The sequence below is a fragment of the Aythya fuligula genome, chromosome 20, assembly GCF_009819795.1.
Source record: "Aythya fuligula isolate bAytFul2 chromosome 20, bAytFul2.pri, whole genome shotgun sequence".
Taxonomy (NCBI): domain Eukaryota; kingdom Metazoa; phylum Chordata; class Aves; order Anseriformes; family Anatidae; genus Aythya; species Aythya fuligula.
This window is the reverse complement of record NC_045578.1, coordinates 10,711,422-10,736,713: the sequence shown is the minus strand read 5'-3', so window position 1 is coordinate 10,736,713 and position 25,292 is coordinate 10,711,422. Positions and strand designations below refer to the sequence as shown.

The window sequence follows — 25,292 nt, the reverse complement described above, 5'->3', positions numbered from 1 at the left end:
TGTGGATAAATGGAGGACTTCTGAATCGACAGCCCTGGAGTCTGGACTTCTAACAAGTACCCAAGTTGCTTAACTTCCTCTAGGGAACTATAGAGGCCAGTTGGGCGGTGGGAAGGGACAGAGGGGTTTTGTCATTTAAAGTACACACCTATATTATATCTACTATACATTTTAAAAGAAGATGCTAGCTTATCTGTAGGATATTCATGCTAATTGTCTATTTCTATGTAAAAAGTAGTAATACCTTTATCAGATATTTTATTATTAGATGATAAAGCTAATGCTAAATTTCATTTTGCTGCAGTTCACAAATGCTTTTTTATATCTGCAAGAAACTAACCAGTCATCAGATGCTCAGCAGTACAGAAATCCTCAAGTGGCTGCGAGAGATTCTCATCTGTAGGAATAAATTTCTTCTAAAAAATAAAGTAAGCAAATATTATCACTTATCTTTTGGGATCATTAAAATGAATTAGTCTCTGTTTTGTTACTGCTTTTATTTATAAGGTTACTTTTATGATGGAAAGAGATTTAGTAGCTACTGAAGAACTAAAGTAGTTCTTTACACTTAATTGCATTTAAATTATAGTTATGTTTATGTTGGTATATAAACTGTGGAGTAAAACCAAGAAGCCTACTGGGATTTTGGGAGGCCCCAAGGAAGGAAGAAAAAGGCATGATGATGTGCTTATATCAAGGTGATATGTTTTGATGATGACTCTCAAAATACTTTATTTTCTTAAGGGGAAATGTCATTTTAAGATACCATTAATATGGGTAAATTTATAAAGCCCTCTAAGAGCACCTACGTAAAAGATGCTGTGTAAATGTTGAACAGCTTTTTACTTTAGTGACAACAGTTCCTGAACTGCATTGTTTTAAAAGATAAGGTGATTAATTATTTTTCTTTCCTCTCTTTACAGCAATCGGATAGGAGTTCCTGTCACTTTCTCTTCCTTTATGATGTCTCTGGAGGTGGAACTAGTCAAATGTCTCTTGACCATGAGGAGATGAAAAGCTGTACCCCGGGAGCCACCCTCAGGAGAGGGAAAGGGAATTCTTCCATGGTAAGTAACAGCGGATAATAATAATTATTAACATTTAGGGATAAAAAATTATGTGCAAGTAGAAATTAAATCACAGAGTGTAATTTTTAAAAATATAATTATTTCTGAGGAGGAAAAAACATACTACTATGTGTTACTGTTCTCTTTCTGGTCAATAATCAGCTGTAACATGCATAAGTTTTGAATCTAATATGCTGGTGAGTAATGGGTTTCAGACTTCTAGGAAGTTGCACTTTTTTCAGGTTAAAAAGTTGGTGAATCCTTTTTTTCTTAGGATCACACATAACATCTCTACATATTTGTCCATTGTTAATAAATCTGAAATCTCACTTTTTAATGTATTGCATCCAGTTTGAATAGACTGTGAAAGATCATCAAAATCAAACATCTCAGTAAAGTATGCCCTTTGACAGACAAGTCTAGTGTTTAGCCACAGGGAAAAGTGACGAGGTTATTTAGAACATCTTTTATGAGCCAAAAACTTCATTCTCTTTTTTAACATACAATTTTTTGGTATCAATAAGACTTTGCTAAGTATGTGGCTATCTTTGTGGAAGGAGCAGTTTCTTGCCACTGTGCAACAGCAAATACAGTAGAGTTCAGATGTTGGTTAAATTGTTTATTTCTATTAGAATGAAAGCAGGTTTGAAAAACAATGTGGATTAAGAAAATTGCCATACTTCTAAGCAATATTATCGAACTTGGAATTCTGTGTTTCCCAAGGAAAGTACAGCAGGATGCAGTGGAACACCTATTTGTCGCAAAGCCCAAACAAAATTGGAAGTCGCTTTATACATGTTTTTGTGGAGCCCAGATATTGAGGCAGTCCTTGTTGCAATGTCCTGTTTCCGTCACCTGTGCGAAGAAGCAGATATCAGATGTGGAGTAGATGAAGTTTCAGTTCATAATTTTTTGCCAAACTACAACACTTTCATGGAGTTTGCATCTGTTAGCAATATGATGTCAACAGGTAAGAATGATGAGTGTGGAAAATGCCTTTCTACCTGTACAATAAGACTTGTTTGGATTGGAGTTCTTTAAACAAGTTTATATTCTTGATTTGGCTGTAACTCCTGCTTTCACTGAAATATCTTAGCCATTGAAACTGATGGAGGGAGTAGGGAATTTGGGTAACTGTTCATGAGGATTTAAAAGTGTAACAAGGAGAATCTTTCTAAACAGTTAAAGGGGATATGTTCCTCTTTTATAATTACTTTCAATTATCTCATATTTGATGTAGGTGGCTTTTCAAAAATCTGTTTCATAAATGTTCTGTGCTTGTTTGTAGGGAGAGCAGCTCTTCAGAAAAGAGTGATGGCATTATTAAGACGCATTGAACATCCAACTGCGGGCAACACAGAGGTAAATTTTCTTCTAAATTTCTGTCCATTTCATATGTGTTTTTTTTCTTTTTTTTGAACACAGAAAAGACTGTTGCTATGAGTAGTTTTGAAGTTAAATCTTGATATATCTTATTTTAGGCCTGGGAGGATACACATGCAAAATGGGAACAAGCTACAAAACTAATCCTTAACTATCCAAAGACCAAAATGGAAGATGGGCAGGTGACTATGAATTTTTCCTTAGGTTTGACCCTGTAGAAATTCAGAGTAACTATTTAAGCTTATGTATTTTAAGAAATTTCATTTTAATCTGGAAAATGAGTTGTATAGGAGGACTTAAGCTCCATGAAAATATTCCAGAAATCAAGTCCTCTGTGTTTACTGATAAGAGAAAGAGATAATTTGACTTAAATTGCTGTGAGGGAGATAGCTGAGTTTAATAATTGGAAAAAAAAAATAGTGAGAAATTAGAAAATCTCTTTCACTGGAAATTTTTTAAGAAAAAAAAAGCTGCTGACTATCATGATTTAAATATGTTTTGTCCTACTACAGAGCAGGGAGTCATCTAGGCAACCCCTTTTGGTCCCTTTTTAATTCAGTTTCTTCAAATTCTACAAAAATAGCCCCTCTGGATAGAATTTTGTTCATGCTGTAAGATGCAAACCTTAGTAATTTGTTGAGATGGAATTAAAATGGTGGGATATGTTATGACATACTTCTAAATTCTGATCTTTCTCCGTTATTTATGTTTAATTGAAAAGATTTCATCTTCAGTCCTTCTTTTTTAGGTTACGGAAAGTCTTCATAAGACGATTGTTAAGAGACGAATGTCGCATGTTAGTGGGGGAGGCTCCATAGACTTGTCAGACACAGATTCTCTTCAGGAATGGATCAACATGACGGGGTTCCTATGTGCCCTTGGAGGAGTGTGCCTACAGCATCGTAGCAATGCAGGACTAGCAACCTACAGTCCACCTATGGGCCCAGTCAATGAGCGTAAGGGCTCCATGATATCTATGGTATCCACTGAGGGAAATGCAGAGACTCCTGTTAGCAAATTCATAGATCGATTATTGACTCTGATGGTCTGTAACCACGAGAAAGTGGGACTTCAAATACGGACTAATATTAAAGATCTGGTGGGTTTGGAGTTGAGTCCAGCACTTTATCCAATGCTGTTTAACAAACTGAAGAATACCATCAGCAAGTTTTTTGATTCTCAAGGACAGGTAAACTGTTGATATATTCCTTCACTTGCGTATCTTAAAAAGTACTGGTCTTGTTTTTCACATAGGTAATTGAAATGGGTTATCTGTTCATGTTTTCTACAAAAAAAATGCAAACATTGTGATTGTATTTGAGCGCATGTGTCATAAAATTATCATATTTTATTCCAGGCTATGTTTAACATAAAGTAATTAAAAACATTGTTGAATTCTTAGTAAACTTTCAGAGTACAGAACCTGTGAGAATTGTCTCAGAATCTTTAAGGTTGGTAGTGTTAGCATATTTAATGTTGATATGTATTGCAATTCTTTTGACTTGGTGATTCTAGAAAAATATTTATCTGTTATATTTTCTGCAGTATATTTTATGAAAACACTTCTTTTTTTTTTTTTTGAGTTAACTGCAAACTGGAAGTTAACACTACAAACTTTCTTCCCTTAGGTTTTGTTAACTGAGACCAACACACAATTTGTAGAACAAACCATTGCTATAATGAAGAATTTGCTTGACAATCATACAGAAGGGAGCTCAGAACATCTTGGACAAGCTAGTATTGAGACAATGATGCTAAATCTGGTTAGGTGAGAAACCTGGTTAATCTTCTATACAAAGTTATATGTTTATGGAGTGAAGTAGACCCTTTTAGTTCTATATCTTTTCTGCTTCTACCCATGGAGAAAGAAGTTGATCCCTGCTCTTACTGTTCTGACAACTTCAGTAGTCATAAAGATTACTTAAATGATAGCATAGACTTATTTTCTTCAGAACCAACCATTCCATACCTCACCCCCTTTCCTGGAATTATTTGTTTTCTTTTCTGTACAACAGTGGTAGTGGTTAGAAACCAGATGAAGGGCAGGTTTCTGTTTGGGTTTATGCCAGTCAGAAACGTTTATGCCAGTCAGAAACCTTTTTGGCCTCAAGAAACTTGGTGCTGGTCTTCAGCTGATATAAAGCTTGGAAAAAACATTAGCCCAAATACTTGCTAACCCACTATGCAAGTCAGAGTTGTATCGGCCAATGTGTAGATTATGACACAGACCTGAAAAGATTTCAAATGCATGGGCCTCGTTTTGTACAGCATGAAGTATTTACTTTTTGCTTTTTATCTTCAGATATGTGCGTGTGCTTGGAAATTTGGTACATGCAATTCAAATAAAAACTAAGCTCTGTCAGTTAGTAGAAGTAATGATGGAGAGAAGAGATGACCTTTCATTTTGCCAAGAAATGAAATTCAGGTAAGAAAGAAATTTAGACATAATAAAACACCTTGGGCAGTGTAATGTGGACAAGTATAATTTTGGTGACATGTTTAAAAAAAATAAAAGAAAACTTTGTTATAATGGTATATATATATTTTTTTTTACTTTGTCTTCAGTGTTAATAGTTTAGAATCTAGTATTGCATTATAATTTTATTTTGAATATGGGGATACTAAATGTATGTAAAAAAACTGATACAGAGTGGGGTATTACTTGGTATAATAAAATTCAGTTAATCTTCAATATCTGGTGGTTCGAATATGAATTTGTAATACTAAGTGCAAGCAGTAGTAGGTGTATTTAGGTGTGTGGGTTATTATTTAGGGGGGAAAAAAACGGAAAAAACAAAGCTAGCAGTTTTATGTTTTTGTATCTATATTTCACAGAAACAAAATGGTAGAATATTTGACAGACTGGGTTATGGGAACATCTAATCAAGCAACAGATGAGGATGTAAAATGCTTGACAAGGTAAGAAAGGGTACTATTAAACTGCTTCTGAAGTTGCTAGTAGTGTTCCAGATACCATTTGATATCCACAGATCAGTTGGATTATGTGGAATTTCTGTGGTGGTAGTAATTCTAAAGAAAAGACCAAAATCGAAACTTAATTTTTTGTGAGCAGGTTCTTTTAAAATGTACGTGTTTTTATTTAAATCTTGTTAATGCTATTTCTGATTTAGTGTTAGAATTGCTTGTTTTATTTCCTAGAACTATGTCTTCATATGATACATTATGAAGAATAAAATTGTCAAAGATTATAGTGTTGAATTCATACTTAAGTTTTTTTTAGTGAAAACATTCCTTTTTAGTTGTAGTCCTTTAATGATGTGTTGCTTGAACCTGTACCACAGAATGTGATCGCTATTTTCCTGATGGATCAGTTTAACAACTGATTCTTAAAACCTTAAAACTTTTTCAGAGATCTGGACCAAGCGAGTATGGAAGCAGTGGTCTCTCTTCTTGCTGGGCTTCCGTTACAGCCTGAAGAAGGAGATGGTGTTGAGTTGATGGAAGCCAAATCTCAGTTATTTCTTAAGTAAACAGTGACTTTTAACTATTTCTACTATACAATGTCTCAGAGTGGAAGCACCATATGACTTTTACTACCAACTAAGTTTTTTCTTCTAGCAGAAGTAGAGATTACCTTGTATAGATGTCATTTCACAAATCTCTGCCTAATAGGTTTATGGAAACATTTTCATTTAGAAAATAATTACTAAATTTGTCCTTGTGTCCCCTTAATACAGACATATCCTTAGTTCGTGGGAGGGATTAGCTGGGTTTGAAATTGCATTTTCATCCATGAAATTTAAAATCTCCTTCAAAACAGCTGTTTGTAAAGGCACACCAGTGGAATTTGTTTGTTTTGTTTCTGCAACTTATATATGAGTTTTTAGGGCAGTGCCTCCTAGTTCTTACAACATATTTTTTGAAAGTTTAAACTGTGCTACAGGGAAGATTATTTGGGGGGATGGATGGGATTTTTTGGGAGGCTTATGGTCTATTTACTTTTGTATGCAAATCTTTCCAGACCGTTGCCTTCGTAGAATCTGTTTTAACTATCCAAGTCTATCTTTTTCTTTAGATATTTCACACTGTTTATGAACCTTCTAAATGACTGTAGTGAAGTTGAAGATGACAGTGCACAAACTGGTGGCAGGAAACGTGGAATGTCTCGAAGACTAGCTTCGCTACGACACTGCACTGTTCTTGCTATGTCAAATTTACTCAATGCAAATGTGGACAGTGGTCTTATGCACTCCATAGGTAAAGTAATTGGATTAAGCTATGCATAAATGAATACACAGTGAAGACATTGGTGTTTGATTCATTTTTACATTTCCCTTAGTAGTTATGTTTTGTTTTTGTTTTTGTTTTTTTCAGGCTTGGGCTATCATAAAGACCTCCAAACAAGAGCTACCTTTATGGAAGTCCTCACCAAAATTCTGCAGCAGGGAACAGAATTTGATACGTTAGCAGAAACAGTGCTAGCAGATCGGTTTGAGAGATTGGTGGAGTTGGTTACAATGATGGGTGATCAAGGGGAGCTCCCTATTGCTATGGCTTTAGCCAATGTGGTGCCTTGTTCTCAGTGGGTAAGTTAATTCCTGCATTTTATTTCCTAAGTGTTTTGAAAATAATAAGACTTATAATTAGGTCAAACATTTTGGGGGTGTAACAACAGCCTGCTAAAGAGAGATTAGACCTACCTTTCGTAATAACTAGCCTTTCTTATTGTATTCTCAGAAATCCAGCTGCAAGAGATCGTGATTATCAACAGTAGTTTTATATTAAATTTCAGTTAATGCCTGGGAACAATTTTGTATACAATTATTATAATAAATGCATTTGTTTTGGTTGATGTTATTTATTACAAACTGCGTGCTGTAATGCAGACAAACACAACTGTATTTACTCCTCAAATTTAACAAGATGAATTGTTTTTTGTTATACAGCAGAATAAATGCTTATCTGTCTGGACTAACCATTATGAATTTGCGTGAGTGGTTATCATGAGAGAGATTTTTAGGCAAACAATAGCATAGGGAAGATTTAAAAAAAGATTGTGCATGCTTAATTTGATATTTATATGCAAGACTCCATAGCAAATTTAAATAATTAGTGCAATCTTTGACTCGCTGCTCAGATGACCGTTTCCTGCTTCTTTTAAGGATGAGCTAGCTCGTGTCCTGGTCACACTCTTTGATTCCCGGCACTTACTCTACCAGCTGCTTTGGAATATGTTTTCAAAGGAAGTTGAACTAGCAGATTCCATGCAGACACTCTTCCGAGGAAACAGCTTAGCTAGTAAAATAATGACTTTCTGTTTTAAGGTATGTTACCTAACCTTTCTCTCTGCTACATATCTTTTTAAACTTATGACTACCTTAGTTACATGAGTGATTTGGGGTGTAGTACCAGCTTGAAGACTGTTTCTAATTGTCTTCTATTTAAAGAGAAGACAAGTTCCAAGGTCTTTCATTTCAGTTTAAAATGTTGTGTAGTACTATACAAACGGAGCTAGGGTGTTGCATCAGTATACTCTAGGAAGGATTTCCATCTGGTTATTAAGTTGATTTATGATTTGCTCTAGATTGAAAATTAAATAAAATACTGGTAGAAGTCCATCACGGTTGTGTTTCAGAAGTGAGTCTTCCAGAACACCAGTTTTACAGACATCTGGCTTATGCCAAAACAAATCAAGTGTTTTCAAGCTCTTGTAACGTACAGAATTTTGGAGTGTTCCTGTGAATTGCTATGTTAATCTGGCCACATATTCTGATTTTCTTTTTTCAATAGGTGTATGGTGCTACGTATTTGCAGAAACTTCTGGAACCTTTATTAAGGACTGTGATCACGTCCTCTGAATGGCAGCATGTTAGCTTTGAGGTGGATCCTACAAGGTTTGAGATTCAAGGCGGGGAGAAACAAAAGTATTTATAAAATTGTCTCCCAGTCATTGTGATTTCCTTTTCTTTGTTGTAAATATTTTTCTCACACTTTCATACTTTTCTGCTCCTCACTTCACCAGACACATTCATTTTATCTACCAACAGTCCTTATACCCAGGGAGAATTGTACAGAGCTGTCCAACACATTGAGATGAGTTCCGCTGCATGTCCTCTAAGCCCTGAGAGAGTAAGGAAGACAGAGAGTCCTTACAAAACCCCTTCTCCTACTTGCTACTTCATACTTTTTGTAGGCCACTAATGCGGGGGTTTTCCAGTAGTACCAGAAGGCATCTGCTTTAGGTCATTGGATTAGTTACAGAAGCAAGTTGGAATGCATACATACTGTAATTTTTTTTTGCTTTAATTTCTCATATCAATTCAAGATTTGGATTTAGTAGCTGTTCTGTTGTTTTGAATTCTCTTTAACTCTTGAAAATTTTTCAAAATTCTTCTTTTAAGTAGTTTGCCAAGAGATAGGTTTTATTTTTAATAGTTTAGCTGTCAAACAACTGTGTCTATCTCAGAAATCCCTTTCACAGAAACCATCATCAAACTGATAATGCAGGCCTCTTGGAATTACGAACACTTGTCTTAGTATGGAATGATGGGAGAGAATCCAATTTACAGCTCTCTGTTTATTACTAAGTTTTGAATGACCTTGTATTTGTCACTTATGTAATTTAAATTATTGATGGAATCTTCTGTGTGAAAGATTGTAAATATTTCTGTAAGATTTTTATTTACCCCTTGGGATAAGGTTACTACTGAAAATACAAGCATAGTCAGTAGGATTTGATTGCTGGTTATACATTTATGGGTCTCTTTCAGATTGGAGCCTACAGAAAGCCTTGAAGAGAACCAGCGGAGTCTCTTACAAATGACAGAAAAATTTTTTCATGCAATCATTAATTCTTCTTCAGAGTTCCCCCCACAACTTCGCAGTGTGTGCCATTGTTTGTACCAGGTATGCCTGCAATGGTTGCCTGCCCCTAAACTTTAGGGTTTGATTTTACAATTCTAGTAGTTTGCATCTTGGTCTAGTAATGGGTGCATAGTGGGCATTTCTTATAGTGGGCTGCTAAAATTCCAGTAGGGGATGGATATTCCTGCTGCCCGCAGGACCAGTAGGAAATACAGTTTGCTGTCCTTCTGGAGGAGGCTGTCACAGAAGGGCTGTGCACAGCAGAGGTTGTGAGCTGCAGTCTCTCCGTGTTCTGGAAGAGCTATTGTTGGCCTTTCTGCCATGGAGTCTGTATCTCGGGTCTGAAGTAAAGTGAGGAAAACAGATTTTCTGAGCTATGTTTGTAAGGAGAGCATGCAAAGGAGCTATCGTCAACCACAGCCGCATGTGCGAGATTGCTGTGGAAAGTGAAAGCATCCTTGTCTCAGAGAAACAAAACTTTGAACTAATTATGAGTAGTACAAAAACATTCTATGCAATGTTAATCATTATTCTTAGCACTGATAATGTTTTAGCCGTTATTAATAATTTTTGTAGCGAATACTGTTGTGATTTTCAGAACTTGGGGGTGAAGACCAGTGCATCGTGTTGGGACTGTTGTGGGTCTGGGGTTGTTGTCCTCAGCTGTTGGGAGGAATTCGGAGTGCAAATGCTGGCCTTTTGTTTCTGCTGTAACAGCTGGTGTAAATGGCTTCTCGAGTCACCTGGCTCTCTTTCTGCCTCTGGTTTTAACAGACTGTATCCAGGTTGTGGAAGGTTTTTTTGTTTGGGTTTCTGTGTGTGCGTTAAATAGGGAAACGAGGTGGGCAAGTTGGTTTTCCTTTAGGATCAGATGGTCAGTCTCGCAGACATTGACTGCAAGTGGATGTGTCACTGAAAATGCCATGCGTGCTTGATTCTTGCTTCCATTAGGCTGGTTTGTCCTGGATGTTTTCCTAGAATTGCTTTATGTGCTGTTGCTAGGGTGCATCAGACTTAGATCCATTGCAGTGATACTTTGCTAAAAATTCTTCCTATGCAAACCATTTTTAATTCTGACGTGAATTGGAGTTACTGGAATGTACTCTGCAATGGGGTGGTTTTCAAAGATTCTGCTGTGGGAGCATATCAGTTCTATTGTTTTTTGCCTTTATATTGTTTCAGTTAAAAGGCTAATTTACATGATTTTTCTTAATAAAGAGGGATGGAAATTTTACTTCCTTTAAATGCAGTAGCCTGATGAATAGAGTAGAGATAAGAATGCTTCCAAAGTTAGCTCTTTCTTTCTAGAAGTTGCACAAAGTCAGAAGTTTGGTAAGGACAACATCAGTTAACAGGTCTTGAATAAATCTGAGCTGTTTAAATTTAGCTTGGTTGGTGGAATCGCTTTCACTGACTTGCTTTTTTACTGTCACATCTTTAAGTTGTATGAATTTTCTTCCAGTTCTTTTCTCTAAAGATTATATATGAATCGTTGGTGTGTGCTTGTTCTCAAACAACTAAATATTGCTAGCTTTCTATTGATAGAATTCCAGGCTTCACTTAGTATGGGGCTTTTCAGTGATGCTAGTTTGTTCTTACAACTAATATGAAAGACATAGGATTGAGCTGCAAGAGCAAAATTTACCTCTTTGCGGGGCAGCAGTACATAAGGCTAATGTGCTATATCTTTGCTCAAATCCTGTTGTAAAATACAAGAGAACATGAGGTTTTGTGGTGGGTCCCTTTGCCTTGAAATTAACATAATCAAGTCAAATGTCTAAATTTGGAAATCTATAATAAATTTGATGTAGATCTGCTGGCTTTTTTTTCCCTCCATTCTCCACAGAACTACTTTATGTTATCTTTTAGCTCTCAAAGTAATAATTAACCATAATGAATCACAGATCTAACTAAATTGAAGGACACACAGAGAAACATTGGGAAGATTTAAAACTCTAAATTTATTTTTAAAGTAATGTGTATATCAAAGGTATAACACTTTACTATTTCTACTATTAAAATTATTTTGGGATGGTGAAATACGTCTGAAAGCTGAATATACGATTTAATGCCCAATATTGTATATCATGAGCACATTAATGTGGTTTGACTTTTAATCTAGCCAGAAATAGTAGAAATGATTGAAACGCAACATTTGCTTGTTTTGTATTTAGTGCTTTGTAAATAAGATGTAATAAAAAATGTGGAATAGAACCTCCATCATCAGTCTTTAGTTTATATATTTCATTTTCTGTTGGTTATGTTTGTTACATTTTACTGTGTAATTTATGTACAAGTCAACATTGGTTTTTTGTTGCTGTATGTAGTTGGTGCTGTGACTTGTTTGTGCTCATCTCTGTTCTGTAGGCAACTTGCCACTCTCTACTGAATAAAGCTACCGTAAAAGAAAAAAAGGAAAACAAAAAATCAGTAAGTTTGGAGACCTTTTTACTAGCCATTTCTTTCAAACCACAACAGAAATCTTTTGCTGTTTATTCAAAACATCTTCACTTCAGTCTATTTGAACTCACTGTAAAATCATTCTACTAATTCTGGCACAAAATAGCTTTCATTTCAATTAACACTGGAATTATTTTATATTTAAAATATTCTCTGTGTGCCTATCTGAGTAAACAAAAATACATCTTTAACATTACAGCTTAGCATTTAATATTCTGATTCCTCTACCCTTACCACCATCTTCCAAAAAAAATGGAGAAAGAAAATATTTGGTCTGGGGGAAAATCTGAGTCTGTTTAGTTGCTTTAATACTTCCGTAGATAACATGACTTCAGCTTGCATCCTGGGAGAAGAACAATTAACACATGGTTTGCTGAAAAAAGGCTCCTATGATTTATTTCTGATATTTTCTTTTGTTTGCCTTCTAACTAAGCAATAAAAAATAGCATTTCTATTTATTTACTGAGGGAAGATGAGATTTTCCACTTTAACTTACTGTGTTAAAGAAGAGTTGAGATGTATATATTGTGATAGAGTGGTATCATTATAAGCTAAGGCTTACCCTTTTCTTTGACAGTGACCTCAAAATACAATGTGTGAATAATACTGAGGCAGAATAGAAATTTAGACTTTTATTAAATACTCCCATGTTTTTTGCTATAACTGAGCGGATTAGTATCATGTTGAAATGCAAAATCTGTGTGCAAAGTAATACTTTACAAGAAAATATTATAAATAATTGCATCACAAGATAATTTGATTGAGGTTGCTACCAAACCATAATGATTCTTGACGTGTATGCACTAATGGCTTTATCTGTTTTAAGAAGCATGATTTGAGATTGCACTAGTTATGCTTTGAAGTAGTATAGTAAGCTGGGAATTGGGTCTTATTTAAACAATTTAACTTCATATATGAAACTTGTTAATTTTGTTCTGTGAAATGGTAGAATCTGACATTATGATTAGTTGATAATTGGACAAAAATATACATATACAGATATTGAATTTTTATAAGACACTGGCTACTTAGCTCTGGATCATTCTGTCTTTCCTTCTTTGGTAAATCTGTTGAGATACGATGGATCTGGAGAGAGATTTCTTCAAATATCTCCCTCCCTCAAATTTAGATTAGTCCTGAAACTTTAAGTCATGTAATTCACATTGATGGGGAGGGCCTTGAAAGTAATATTGAAATAGTTATTCAAATAAAATACCTGAGAATTTAAAAAGAATTATCTGTTTGATTGGAAGGCTGTGCACACCTGATTGTGAACATATGGCATTTGTCCACTTTACTGTCAGTGGCTGAAATTAACTGGTGAGCAACTTTGTAGTTTACTTTCTTAGCTTTGTACAATAGCTATTGCAGGAATTTCACCCCAGCAAGAAAGTTTATATGAAAGCTGAAGTAAGCCTTGCCAGTGTCTGGATAGCCCCCTCACCCCCTTACTCTTCTTTCCTTCTCTTTCTTGATTGTCTTACAATACAAGACCATTAAAGCCAAGAGAATCCTACTCAAATCTATTGAACTTGATTGTTATGGAAAGAATATGTAAAGTTGGACTGCCGTACAAGACTTTTCTCAGATTGCTTTCCCTTTTCTTTAATGCAAATATATTATTTATAATTCTCAACTTCATAGGTTGTTAGTCAGCGATTTCCTCAGAACAGCATTGGAGCAGTTGGAAGTGCTATGTTCCTCCGGTTCATCAATCCTGCGATTGTCTCCCCTTACGAGGCAGGGATTTTAGATAAAAAGCCTCCACCAAGAATTGAAAGGGGATTGAAACTGATGTCAAAGGTGAATCAGTGTATACTTTTATTTGGCCATATTGTGTGTTCTGCCTGAAGTAATTCTGTTCTTCAATTTACAAGAATGAGAAAATTTAGTTAAACTTTTTAGTTTTGTATAACAAAGATCACGCTTATTTAGACTGCAGAGTTATGTTTATAAATCATAGCATGACGTAAAATCAAAGAAACCAACGTAACTTCAACAGTAGTGAAAATATCTGGTATTAATGAGGTTTATAGAAGTTTTGAAGAAGTAGCTTTTTTCTTCCATCTCAGGACTGGTACCATTTGGTATTACTTCCTGTAAAAAAAAAGAAAAAAAAAAAAAAAAAGAAAAAGAAAAAAAAAAGTGTGTGGGGAGGAGTTTACTGGTTCTGTACAACTTCTGTTGCCTTGTGTATATTATCCAGTTTTAATTGTTTTAATTGTTGAGAAATTTTGATTTTCTTCAAATAGGCACGTGCCTTTACACCTGTTTGTGATTTCCAGAAAAAATACTAACCCTTAATAAAGCACACTTTTGAAAGATGATTTCTTTTCCTGGTTTAAGCCCAAGTAAATCTCAGAAGTGAAATCTGTTATTTAGAATTATGTAAAAGAAAATACTTTGTACTAGGTGGCTTATGTCCCTTTTTTTTTTGTTTTGAAGTTTCACAAGTTAAAATGTGTATTTCTAATAGTGAAGTTATATTGGCAGTTGTAACAGTTAAGACATTAAGCCTTTATGTGCCTCTTCCATCTTTTTATTATTTAGATACTTCAGAGTATTGCCAACCATGTCCTGTTTACAAAAGAAGAACATATGCGGCCTTTTAATGATTTTGTAAAAAGCAATTTTGACGCAGCACGAAGGTAGGCCCTTTGGAACCTTTTTTAGTTCCAAATATTGAAAAAAAAAAAAAAAAAGTCATGTATGCTTGCAGGCTTTTGACTTGCATTGGGTCTGCGTGTCAGACTTCCCTTACACAATTATGGCAATCACTGGTTTTCAACTCTAGGTTTTTCCTTGATATTGCATCTGATTGCCCAGCTAGCGACACTGTCAATCACAGCCTGTCTTTCATCAGTGATGGCAACGTACTTGCTTTGCACCGGTTGCTGTGGAACAATCAGGAGAAAATTGGCCAGTACCTTTCCAGCAACAGGTAAGACTTCAGAAATATTATGGAGGGAGCTGCTGATGGGGAGTGAATATTTTGAATTATATTCAAATGCTTTTACTGTTACTACTGAGAAGAATATGGTGGCTGAAAAAGTCTTACCTCTGGATACTTTTTTGTCTTACTGACACCTCATCACTGGGTGCATGTCTAATATCTTTCTTGCCTGTTTTGCTGCCAGCCTTCTGTACGAGTGTATATTTGTCTGTCAATCTTTGTAAAAATCGATATGCATAATACACATTTTTCTAATTTCTTCACTGAAAACATTTTTTATAATTTTGAAAAGGATATGTAACCTCTTCAAGGTAAGGAAGGGTACTAGGCAAATAATAATAATAATAATAAAACAAATTTAAAAACAAATAGAACAAATAATAAAACAAAACAAAAACAAAAAACAGGAATTGCTGAATAAATAAAGACTTATCTGTTAAGTAATAATGCTGTTTCTAGGGACCACAAGGCTGTTGGAAGACGACCTTTTGACAAAATGGCTACTCTTCTTGCCTATCTGGGTCCACCTGAGCACAAACCTGTGGCAGATACACATTGGTCCAGTTTAAATCTCACTAGTTCCAAGTTTGAAGAATTTATGACAAGGTAATGAGATTATTGTGGAGGGGAAGCTCATTGTGGGTCTTCTTACTTCAGCAAGGAAGTAGTTACTAAGACTTGAGTTTTCATTTTGAAGGAGGGTTTAAAAGGCTGGCTGTATGTACACCTGTTAGGTTTGTGAATAGAAGATTTTAATTTCAATAATTAAACAGAATTAAATTGGAATGCAGTAGCTTTTGTGATTTAACAGAAGTTCAAGATTTTATGAATTTAATGCTTCTGTTTAAAGATGCAAATAAATAGTGTTTGGGATTTTCGTTTTATTAAGGCAGTTGTGAAAAGCTGATGTCATGTACTGCTTTTTAGGCATCAGGTACATGAAAAAGAAGAGTTCAAAGCACTGAAAACATTAAATATTTTCTACCAAGCTGGGACATCAAAAGCTGGCAATCCTGTTTTCTACTACATTGCTCGGCGGTAAGGCATCTTTCACCTCCTCTGTCTAAAATAAACATGTAAAAGCTGAAGTATGAAGTGTATATATGAAAGAGATGCAAACAAGACTCTGAAATTAACTTATTTGCTGAATATTGGTGACAGAAGTTTTGAACGGTGATCAGAACTAAATCAGAACTAGTTCTTCCACCTAGGAATATGTACACCTGCAGAAATATGCCTGAGACTTTAATTTTTATTTATTTTTCACCGTTTGAAGTAAACTGCATCTACACCACTTTACTATTAATCCTTTATCAGAGGTTTTAGCATCTTCATATTATGAAGTATAAAATTAATAACAAGCTAAAATAAGCAATAAAACTGAAAAAAGTCCCCATATCCCAGTCATTCGCAGACTTCATAAGAAAAGGAGAGTCATTGCGCTCACAAGTAACTGATGGGTGCAATCAAATCAGGATTGAAAACCAAGACTGTAGCTGTTACACCTTTTCTCTGAGCTGTGCTGGTGGTGCCCTTGCCCTTGGTACTGGTGCCGCTGTTGAGGTGCAGGCTGGCAGCAGGGGCCGCTGGTTTTGGCACCGGCGGGGTGCTGCTGCCATGGTCTGCGGAGTTCTCCCTGGTGCCACGTCGGATGCTGAATCCTCGTGTCATTGTGGCACTGGCTGATGCTAGCAGGTCTTGTTTGGATGTTGGCCTTCATGGTCAGATGGTTGCCATCGCTTTGTGCTCCAGTGGGGCTCTTGGTTTTGCTTCTGCTGCCATTGCCAACGTGGTTTTTGCTGGTGATTAGCTGAGTTGGTGCTGGTGGAGCTGCCTGAGGCAGTAGTGATGGTGTAGAGCTTGTGGGCGTGCTTTGGCTCTCCAGGTGCTTCTGTTGCTGATGGGCTGCTGGTTTAGGCTGCCAGTGGTGGTTGCTGCACCAGTGGGGTGCTTGCTTGCAGGACCATTGCTGATGGCGTGCTCACTGCTGGCATGGTTAGGCGTGGTTGTTTCCTGGGGTCATGAGCTGCTTCTTGGGGTAGGGCTGGGAGCACAGCTTTCGGTGGTGATGCCAGTACTGCTGTCCTCGTGTGCTCCGTGCTGGGGGTAGCTCTGCTGCTGGCAGCGGCAGTTTCAGTGATGGTGCTGCTTCCAATAAAAAGTGTTGCCGTAAGCTGAGGAAACGTCCTCAGTGGCAAACTTTCTGCAGACCCTTTGAGCTCACGTAAGAACATGGGTGCAAGCAGGGGAAAGCATTTCTGAAGCAGCGTATTCTGTTTATATTCAACAACTTACGTAAACAGTTAATATATGTTTGCAAATAAGGCATTCTTCAAATTTACTTATCTCCAGTGAAAATCATACCCAACGTGAATTTCATTTTTTTTTCCAATTAACTAAAATTTTAAATCCCTACTCTTACTCACTCTTAGAACTTTTCATCGCATTCAGTAGTACTTTTTATTCTGTGTTGTAGATTGACCTACAAACTTTCTAGAAAAGTCTGTGCTCTGTTACACCATGTGACTTTTGTTATTTCCCCAAGGAAATTTTCAATTTTTCAAGTAGGGAACAATTTTAATAATTGGAAAATTTTATTGTTTTGCTACTTGATATAATAACCATACCTTACTCCAAATTCAGGTTGAAGGCCAAAAAAACATCAAGCTTTGAAGAACCTTTCTGAATATAACCTCTAACTTTATAGTTGTATTCTGCTACTTAAATATGGATTCCTATTCAGAGATCCAACAGATTAGTATATCTGTTCACATTTTCATTGATTATGGTTTTGATTTTTCAGAACAACAACAACAACAAAAAAGCTTCTGTTCAGTATCAAATGTGGAAGGTAAAACAAATCTCAAAACTCTTTCCTTCCGGAATTTTGTGCTGCCATGCCAAAGGGTTTTTTTTACGCTTTAAAAAAAAAAAAAAAAAAAAGGGGGGGGGGGAGAAAAAGTAAAGTTTAAAGACCCATTTTTTAAATGTTCCATTGTGCAAGTGACATATCTTTTGATTACGAGTTTTGCTGAAGTTGATTTCTGCATAGGCTTATGAAGGGTTATGGTTCTCGTGGACAGCATGTATCAGCTTAAATAACTGTGTTTTGAAAAGCATGCTGGTTGTTTTAGACAACATAACTAACTTTATACAGTTGAATGTCAGTAGAATTTTAAAGAATATGTAATGTATTATGTTCAGAACCCTTCTAAACTAGTTGTGCTGCTGTCAATAGTAAAAACAAATTGGGAAAACACAGGAATAAAATGGATGTTTGGAAACTCAGATTATCTCCCAGTTGTTGTGTTTGTTCACTGTTGTGGTTGAATAAGCTTGAAAAATTGTCATCCTTCTACTGCAAGTTAGCAGGATCAGCTAGAGTCACTTCATCTCTCCACTCCCACCTGCATTTCTGGTCCGTCCCTCAATTCTGTCAAAGTAATTTTGGAAACTGTTTCTCTGACACTGATGCAAATATGTGTCACGAGAAAAAATATCTCCTTTTTAGGATAGATAAATAGAGCCAATGTAGTCATACAGGTACACCCATCTTTTCCTATCTTGGACATGAGCCTGCGGCTAATAAGACAGAAAATATTACTTTTTTTTTTTTTTGAGGTAAAGTCCTTGGTGTTTAAGCTAGAATACACTGTCTTTAAATTCTCTTTAAAATTTGTTTGCTTGCCACCTTTTTCTCCTCCAGTTTTTCCATTGAATACTGTCTTATTTCATGTCAAGTAAAATAAAATGCCTGCATTGTTATCCTGTCCTGTTCAGGCAAAAAATTAGGTATACATATGCCAAGAGTAGTGACAATCCATCTTCACAAAGTTTACTCTGTCTGGCATTGATCCAGGGCATCCTTATCTATTCTGGGAAGACCTGACATACCGTGTTTTCTTCATTTGCAGAGCAAGGAATGGTTATTTCACCTGTAAAGAAAGAATTTCTGGAAAGAAGTTGGTACAAAAGCATGCAACACATGCTTGCGAGGTGTAGAGCCCGTACTACGTTTTCTTTAAAAGCAGAAAAATAAAATTATCCACAGCTGGCTAACTTAACAGGAGTGTTCGGTCTCTAAGGAAGCTTATAGGCGTGGTGGTTATGCCTTAAAAATGAGTTCATATGGAAGTGATTTTTGTAAAATATGTACCGCTCGCGAAGCGTACGTGTGTGAAAACTGAAAGAACTGACCTCCATTAGGAAGATATGTGAAGATGGCAGCAGTAAGCATTACCCCTTTTGTGGGAAGCATTTCAGTTTAAGGTTGGGGTTTTTATTTGGGGTCTCTCGGCGGGCGTAGGAAAGTGTTAGCGCTGCCCAAGTGGAGGACATCGGCCTGACTGTCGCAAGCTGGTGCTCTGCACCCCTTCAGCACCGGTGGGACCGTGGGGACCCCCCCACGGTGGGTGTGCAGCCTGGGGTCCCAACACGCAGGTCCCGGGGAGCGACGTGTGCCAGGGCACCACGGCAGCAGTGAGCAGAGAGCAGTGCCCAGCGTTGGGACGGCGAGTGCCTCCCCGGTGCTTCTGTGGAATGGCAAAAGGGTCTACGTGGTGCTTACTTGGGGTATTTGTCTTAGGGTTCTGAGCCAGATGTTGTGTTTTGAGGGGTGAAATGGGGAGTGACTGTTTAGATTTGAGCTGGAAGGACATTTGAGGGCTTGCAGCAAGCAGATTATTTTTTTTAGTTTGAGATCTTGTTGCTAAGGCATTGTTGAGTCATTTTACTGATATATCTGGATCAGTTTGTATCCTTCTTGTGCTGTGAAATTTAATCTTGTCTGTCATTTTTCTCCACATTGTGTTTCCTGGGTAACAACCAGACTTCCAAAGCCAGTGATCTTCTGTCTCTAATCCTTACTCTGTTACTAAAGTGATTGATAAATCAATAGATATTGATCCTGAAGTACTGCCATCAAGTTTTAGAGCTGATATCCCAAACTAATTAATAGGAAATGTGGAAATACGGACCTCTGAGTTGTTTCCCACCACAGCTATCCCTGCAGCAATTTTGATGTTTTAAAAGCCAACATCTCTACAAGAAGGCGTGCCAGACCTCTTCTGGATAATCAATTAATAGTCAGAAGGCAGCACCATTTTCAAAAAGACTACTGAATGTCACGTTAAATTGTTGGATAGTTATTTTCCAACAAAGAATTTTCTGAGGACAGATTATTGTATTTGTATTACCAGAGGCCGAATGACCAGCATGTTTAAAAGGAAGCTGGTTTGGTAGCGTTCACATCCTTGCCTCTTGCTTTTATTTCAATTTGACTGCGCTGTTGCCAAGCAACAAGTGCCCGACTCCCCCGGTCGCCTGCCTACTCCAGCTCTGTTATCAACTCATTTGTATGCCAGAAAAATACAAGGAGCCTAAATTTCGGTCTGCTTTGTTGAAGGCAATCTGACTAAGAAGCCCTTGTTTGCACCTACCAAGGACGAGTTGTGGGTAAAGAGATAGCCCTGGAGTTTGGGAGGAGGTGCCGTCTCGCTTCCATGCACATCTGTGATGTTTCCCAATCAGTACGTGTATTTAGAAAAAACACAGAACCCCATGTGCACATCCAGGCTTTTATCAGCATGCTTAAAATTTTGAAGTAGACTTGCCATTTGCCCCAAATAACTTGTGGAAAACAGGATTTTCTCATAGCTTCGCTGTTCACTGGGTAGTCTCTTTATAGGTGGAACATGCTCGGAACATTTAAAAGTTGAGTTCACGTAGACGTTTTGCATCCAGTAAGATTTAGCATCCTGTGTGGAATGGCTCAGCAAAAACATGTAATATTTCATGTAATTCCCTCAACATAATTCACTCTAGACGTTGTAGTCATAGTACCTCATTTTGTGATCTCTGTCCTACCTTGCAAGCTAAGCTGCTTTAAACTGTGTGTGACGAAACCATATGGGTGAGATAATTCTAGGAAATTCCTAATTCTGATCTTAATAAGTAGGTTGATACTGTTTTAGTGTCAGTCAGTACTTAGCAAATACATTACCTGTCCAAAAAGGGTGGCAGGCAGTGGCATTTTTTCAGATATTGATCCTACTTGCTGGAATTTCAGTTGTGTCAGATTATTTAACCTGGGGAAAATATATGGAACTTGTGCAAGTGGGGAACTTTCAGCCTGCTGGTAGCCACTCAGGTTAATGAGGCACTTCTGGCTACTGAAGGCACTGTGCACATCCTGCTTATAGCCCAGGTTGTTTTAACTTTGACTTGGGTAACTAGTTCTTGTGTACCTCAAATGCCTATGAAATATCGGTGGTGTGTTTTTTTTTCTTTAAATCTTTCTGTTCTGTAAAACACAAAGATGCTTTTTTTTTTTTTTTTTTGAGATGGAGAAGTTACCTTTTTGTAGCACATAGACATGTCTTAAGGGGTTGCAACTTCTAAAGAGTAAGAACGAGAAGGGTAGGCTGTGTTACCATTATCACATCAGCTTATTAATAAACAATATTAGGAAAAGTTGAATATCAGAATAATACAATTGGCTTATACCATAGTTTCCCCCATAAGACACAGAGATTGAGCCAAGTGCCTGCTTGAAGTAGGTTTGTATAATAAAATAGTATCTATTCAGCAATTATTACCTATCTGCCAAGAGTATATGATAGCAATGCTTATATGAAAAGAAGCACCGTGACTAATTCAGTTCAATACAAACATAACTTTATTTTTACTTAAATGCCAATGAAATAACTGTACAAATTCATCGTGTAACATTTACTGTTAGAAATTAAAACACATTTCTGATTATAGAAATATTGTTCACAATTGGAAAGTTATGATTTCTCTGATACCGGGTTGTAAGTGGTCTACAGCCCTCACTGACACCTAGGAGAAATAGGTAGAGGGCTCCAGTCTTGGTATTGAGGTTTTCTGGATTTTGCAGCACCTTCATGCTACAATAACTGGAAATTAAATGGCCTGAAATGCATGGAAATCATTGTATAAAGATATGCAGTATTAGGTGAATAATACTTTTTCAGTGAACTTGTTCTTCAGTTTTCATTTCATGCTGTTTGCAAAACTTCATCAGTAGTATATCAAGTACCTTTGCCACATAATTTTCTTAAGGTGGTCAAAACCATGCGTGCATCTATTTCTACACATTGATGGTGCAGATGTCAAGGAGAATAGCGTTCGTGCTCATCATTGTAAGGCAAGGATTTGGGCATGTTCAATGCCATGGATTGAATTAATTTGTTAAGTCACAACATTTAAGGAGTGTTTAAATGACAGCTTTCAAACTAATTGCTTACTTGATATATGTTACATAACTTGCATTAGAAATTGGCTGATATTTTCTTTCAGTATTCAAAAAGTAGTAGTTCAAAACACTCTGGCTGAATTGCAGCATTCTTTTAGGCGTAACGTAGTGACAGATATTTCCGATATTTGATTGTAATTTAGTGGTCAATTTTGTTAATTTGTGTAGGTAAGTTCCTTGTTGGAGAGTGTCATGGCATTGAACATCTTGTGTTTTCCTTCTATCTTTTTTTTTTTAAGTATGGAGAGCGAGAAATAACTTGCCTGCAGCCTCTAAGTCAAGACAGAGCAAAAAGAGGTATCAGCCCCTACCATTTTTCCCATGCTGAAGTTGGACCACATTGGCTTCTCAGTTTACCCTCTCTTAGATAGACATCATGGCATTGTCATATTTAATTCCTAAATTCAAGACTGTTGTTCTTCATATTTAAAATATCCTAATACATATGAAGCAAACATAGATATACATGCTAGCAATTTTTCTCAGGAATAACTTCTGATTAGTGAAACAGCTAGGTTTAGTTTCTTTATTTTTCCCTTCCTTATGCATGTCATCATAACAGAGAATCTGTGCTGCTATATTACAAGGATTGCTCATCGGCAAGTCAAGCAAGACAATGCAGATATGATACAAGACTTCTATTTTTTCCAGTTGTTTATGACAAAATCATACATAAAATCAGTACTTAAAATTCTGATGTTTTATTCTGTGCAATTAAAATTAAAAATTTAAATACAAAATAAGCACATTTTTAAAAACAAAATCATAGGTTAGTTTTACTCAATTAAGACTTTAAAATAAGTAGCAGCTTAGTATCCAGACATTAGTGTGCGCTTCTTTTAAGAACTGTTATCTTCTTTAGATCAGTCAGAACTTCAAATTTTTTGTATTTTGATTAATTATTTGACCTGGATGTCTTACCTCCAGCTATGTATCACAGGAATAAGCTCAATACTTCTCACAAGAATACAAGCCTCTAGCCAATAAACATTGCCACTGCATTAAGCATTACAGCATAAAACAAATATACCTCACAGATACTTGCTTTGGAGGGCACATCAGTGTTTAAAATAGTTGTGGTGGATTCCTCTCTCCTTAAGGTAGCAGTTGTGCTTTGAGGCATTTTCGAGTAGTTTGTTGGCATTCCGCTGGTGATACTTAGAGTCATGGGGGTAGTGGATGATCCTGTTGGATGGGCCAGGCTTGAGTTCACGTCAGTTGAATCTTTAATGTAGATTGTGTGTGTGGCTGCTGCTTCGTAAGCGCTAACCTTCCTAGTTGTCAGGTCTTCTGGATAGAGGAGCAGTGGCCGGTCTGTGCTTGTAAACAGTACCGTTTGGCCTAAGGTAGCCAAGGTAGTAACTTCCTTAGCTTTAAATTGTTTATACATTTTTGTCATTTGGGCTGGTTCAGTTGCCACTGGGGAAGCAGCTTTGTCTGCTGCCTTTATTCCTTTAATCATGAGGTTAGTGGCTGGAACTGTGGGAGCAGCTGCGGATGGTGTGGCGTTCACCCAAAGCACAGATTCGTTAGCACAGGGAGCCCCTATGACGCTGGCGGTGGTTCCCTGCACCCATTTAAGTAAATATGGGATGTTTTGTTTATCACTGCAGGACCAGGGGTTGTTATATAGTGTTACAACTTGCAGCTGAAAGAGCTGGTCAAACGCTTTGTCAGGAATGTATGTGAACTTGTTGTTGTGTAGGTAGAGGCTTGTAAGGTGCTGTAATCTCACCAGTGTTCCTGGAAGTATCTGGGACAAGAAATTATTGGATAGATCCACTGTCTCTATGTTGTAGGGCATATTGGTTGGAACTGTCCAAAGTTTGTTGCTGCTGAGGTTGAGAAACTTGAGACTGCTCAGTGTGTTGTTGATGAGAACAGCTCTTTCCACCATGTTCCTAGAAATATCAAGCACTTTAAGATTCCACTGGTAAGCTGTGTCAAGTTTCTGAAGAACTTTAATGTTGTTATTTATGGCATATAATTCCCACAAGGACTTGGGCAGATGAGCAGGAATATTCTTGAGCCAATTATTTGAAATATCAAGGGTCCTCAAGTTGGTGAATCTTGTCAGCTGATGATCAAGATCTACAAACTGGTTAAAGGATAGATTTAAATATGTAATGTTGTCTTGAAGTCCATGTGGCAGTACAGTTAAGTTTCTGCCTGAACAGTCCACATTCCTGTTGTTTCCTGAGCATGTACAGTTAGAAGGACAGATAACCAAAACAGTGGGTATGAATAACAGAAGGACCAGCAGACAGGTAGATGCTTTCAATATCTGGTGTTCCATTGCTCCCTAAAAATAAATATACCAAAATGACACCCTTTAAATCTATGTAATATATATTTTTTATTTGTAAGGGCTGTCTTTGCAATGATTAGTTGCAGCAGAGATTAAGTAAAAATATCAATAAACCCCTTTGTGGTACGGTCCTTTTTATAATTGTTCAAGAGAGACTTTACAAAGCATCCCTTCATAGACTGTCATGTTGTCTGGCAGAATGAGACTTGTTTTTTCATCTCCCTTTCCCCATCAAGCTCAAATGAGGGCTTTCTTCCGAAAATGCAAGTCTCTTCCAAATGTTATACAATGTCTGCTTCTTGTTTTTAGTGATTTCAAGCCTATATTATGTTTGGAATAATGTGTTCTTTTATACAAGATGAAAAAATGGCTGTCAACTGGATCTGCTTCACAAATCTCTGCAGTAATGTAGCAGTCCCCCCCATACATGCATGCTATTTGCTTAAGTAGAATTGGTTAAAATACATTTTAAATTGTTAGGAATTTAGTTTGAAAACCGAATTCTGCATTCATGGTAACATGCATATTGCTATTTTTCTTTATTATCACGTCAATTACATTCTCAAAGCTGTTAACACATGTTTGAAGCTGATTTAATGTTAGTAAGAAATCTCTGACACTGCAGCAAATTTCTGGTGCAAGCATCTGTCATCAACTAATAATTTTGTTTTTATTTCTATCTCTAAATTTGCAGTAGGTTTTTGTGATTAAAAACAAAAAATGCAAACTTACCGTAATCTCTTCTGCAATATCAGCACATCATTTCTGTGAAAGATTTAAGCTTAGAGGTCGTCTTGTTCTAGAGAGTAGCTACAGTTGCTGTCTGTGGATTGTGCTTGCCTCTTCAGCTGCATCGTATTGCTGCTAGCTGGGGCTCTGCAACCACCTGATCTGTACTACATTGGAGGACTGCAGAGCTGTCATTGGTGCTGACTCAAATTTATTGCAAAGCGTGCATATTCAATAAAATAGTTGGCTTTTGTAATTTGAGTTCGTTAACTTCTCCCTAACTATATTTTT

General features: G+C 36.7%; 2 protein-coding genes across 8 annotated transcripts in view; one reads left to right on the top strand and one right to left on the bottom strand.

The window, feature by feature from the left end:
• Positions 1 to 25,292, top strand: part of NF1 (neurofibromin 1) — a 90,902-nt gene that overhangs the window by 27,311 nt on the left and 38,299 nt on the right. For 5 of the 7 annotated variants that reach the window (XM_032200701.1, XM_032200698.1, XM_032200699.1 and 2 more), the window contains 21 exons: positions 305 to 428; positions 924 to 1,067; positions 1,791 to 2,037; positions 2,356 to 2,429; positions 2,549 to 2,632; positions 3,199 to 3,639; positions 4,079 to 4,218; positions 4,753 to 4,875; positions 5,286 to 5,369; positions 5,821 to 5,937; positions 6,487 to 6,668; positions 6,786 to 6,997; positions 7,574 to 7,735; positions 8,202 to 8,305; positions 9,182 to 9,317; positions 11,643 to 11,705; positions 13,380 to 13,538; positions 14,286 to 14,383; positions 14,530 to 14,676; positions 15,148 to 15,294; positions 15,616 to 15,726. In XM_032200701.1, coding sequence (XP_032056592.1) covers positions 305 to 428; positions 924 to 1,067; positions 1,791 to 2,037; positions 2,356 to 2,429; positions 2,549 to 2,632; positions 3,199 to 3,639; positions 4,079 to 4,218; positions 4,753 to 4,875; positions 5,286 to 5,369; positions 5,821 to 5,937; positions 6,487 to 6,668; positions 6,786 to 6,997; positions 7,574 to 7,735; positions 8,202 to 8,305; positions 9,182 to 9,317; positions 11,643 to 11,705; positions 13,380 to 13,538; positions 14,286 to 14,383; positions 14,530 to 14,676; positions 15,148 to 15,294; positions 15,616 to 15,726 — 3,099 coding nt within the window. The remainder of the gene's footprint in view (positions 1 to 304; positions 429 to 923; positions 1,068 to 1,790; positions 2,038 to 2,355; positions 2,430 to 2,548; positions 2,633 to 3,198; positions 3,640 to 4,078; positions 4,219 to 4,752; positions 4,876 to 5,285; positions 5,370 to 5,820; positions 5,938 to 6,486; positions 6,669 to 6,785; positions 6,998 to 7,573; positions 7,736 to 8,201; positions 8,306 to 9,181; positions 9,318 to 11,642; positions 11,706 to 13,379; positions 13,539 to 14,285; positions 14,384 to 14,529; positions 14,677 to 15,147; positions 15,295 to 15,615; positions 15,727 to 25,292) is intronic. The other 2 variants (XM_032200702.1, XM_032200700.1) reach the window with 1 other exon arrangement.
• OMG (oligodendrocyte myelin glycoprotein) lies at positions 21,347 to 25,157 on the bottom strand. Its single transcript, XM_032200704.1, has 2 exons — positions 25,005 to 25,157; positions 21,347 to 24,266 (listed from the first exon to the last, which is right to left on the bottom strand). Exon 2 carries the CDS (start codon positions 24,258 to 24,260, stop codon positions 22,941 to 22,943), a length of 1,320 nt encoding a protein of 439 aa, XP_032056595.1. The 5' UTR covers positions 24,261 to 24,266; positions 25,005 to 25,157; the 3' UTR covers positions 21,347 to 22,940.

What these genes read in the sequence shown, in the direction of transcription:
- OMG (XM_032200704.1), bottom strand. Translation starts at nt 24,260, where the DNA reads ATGGAACACCAGATATTGAAAGCATCTACCTGTCTGCTGGTCCTTCTG.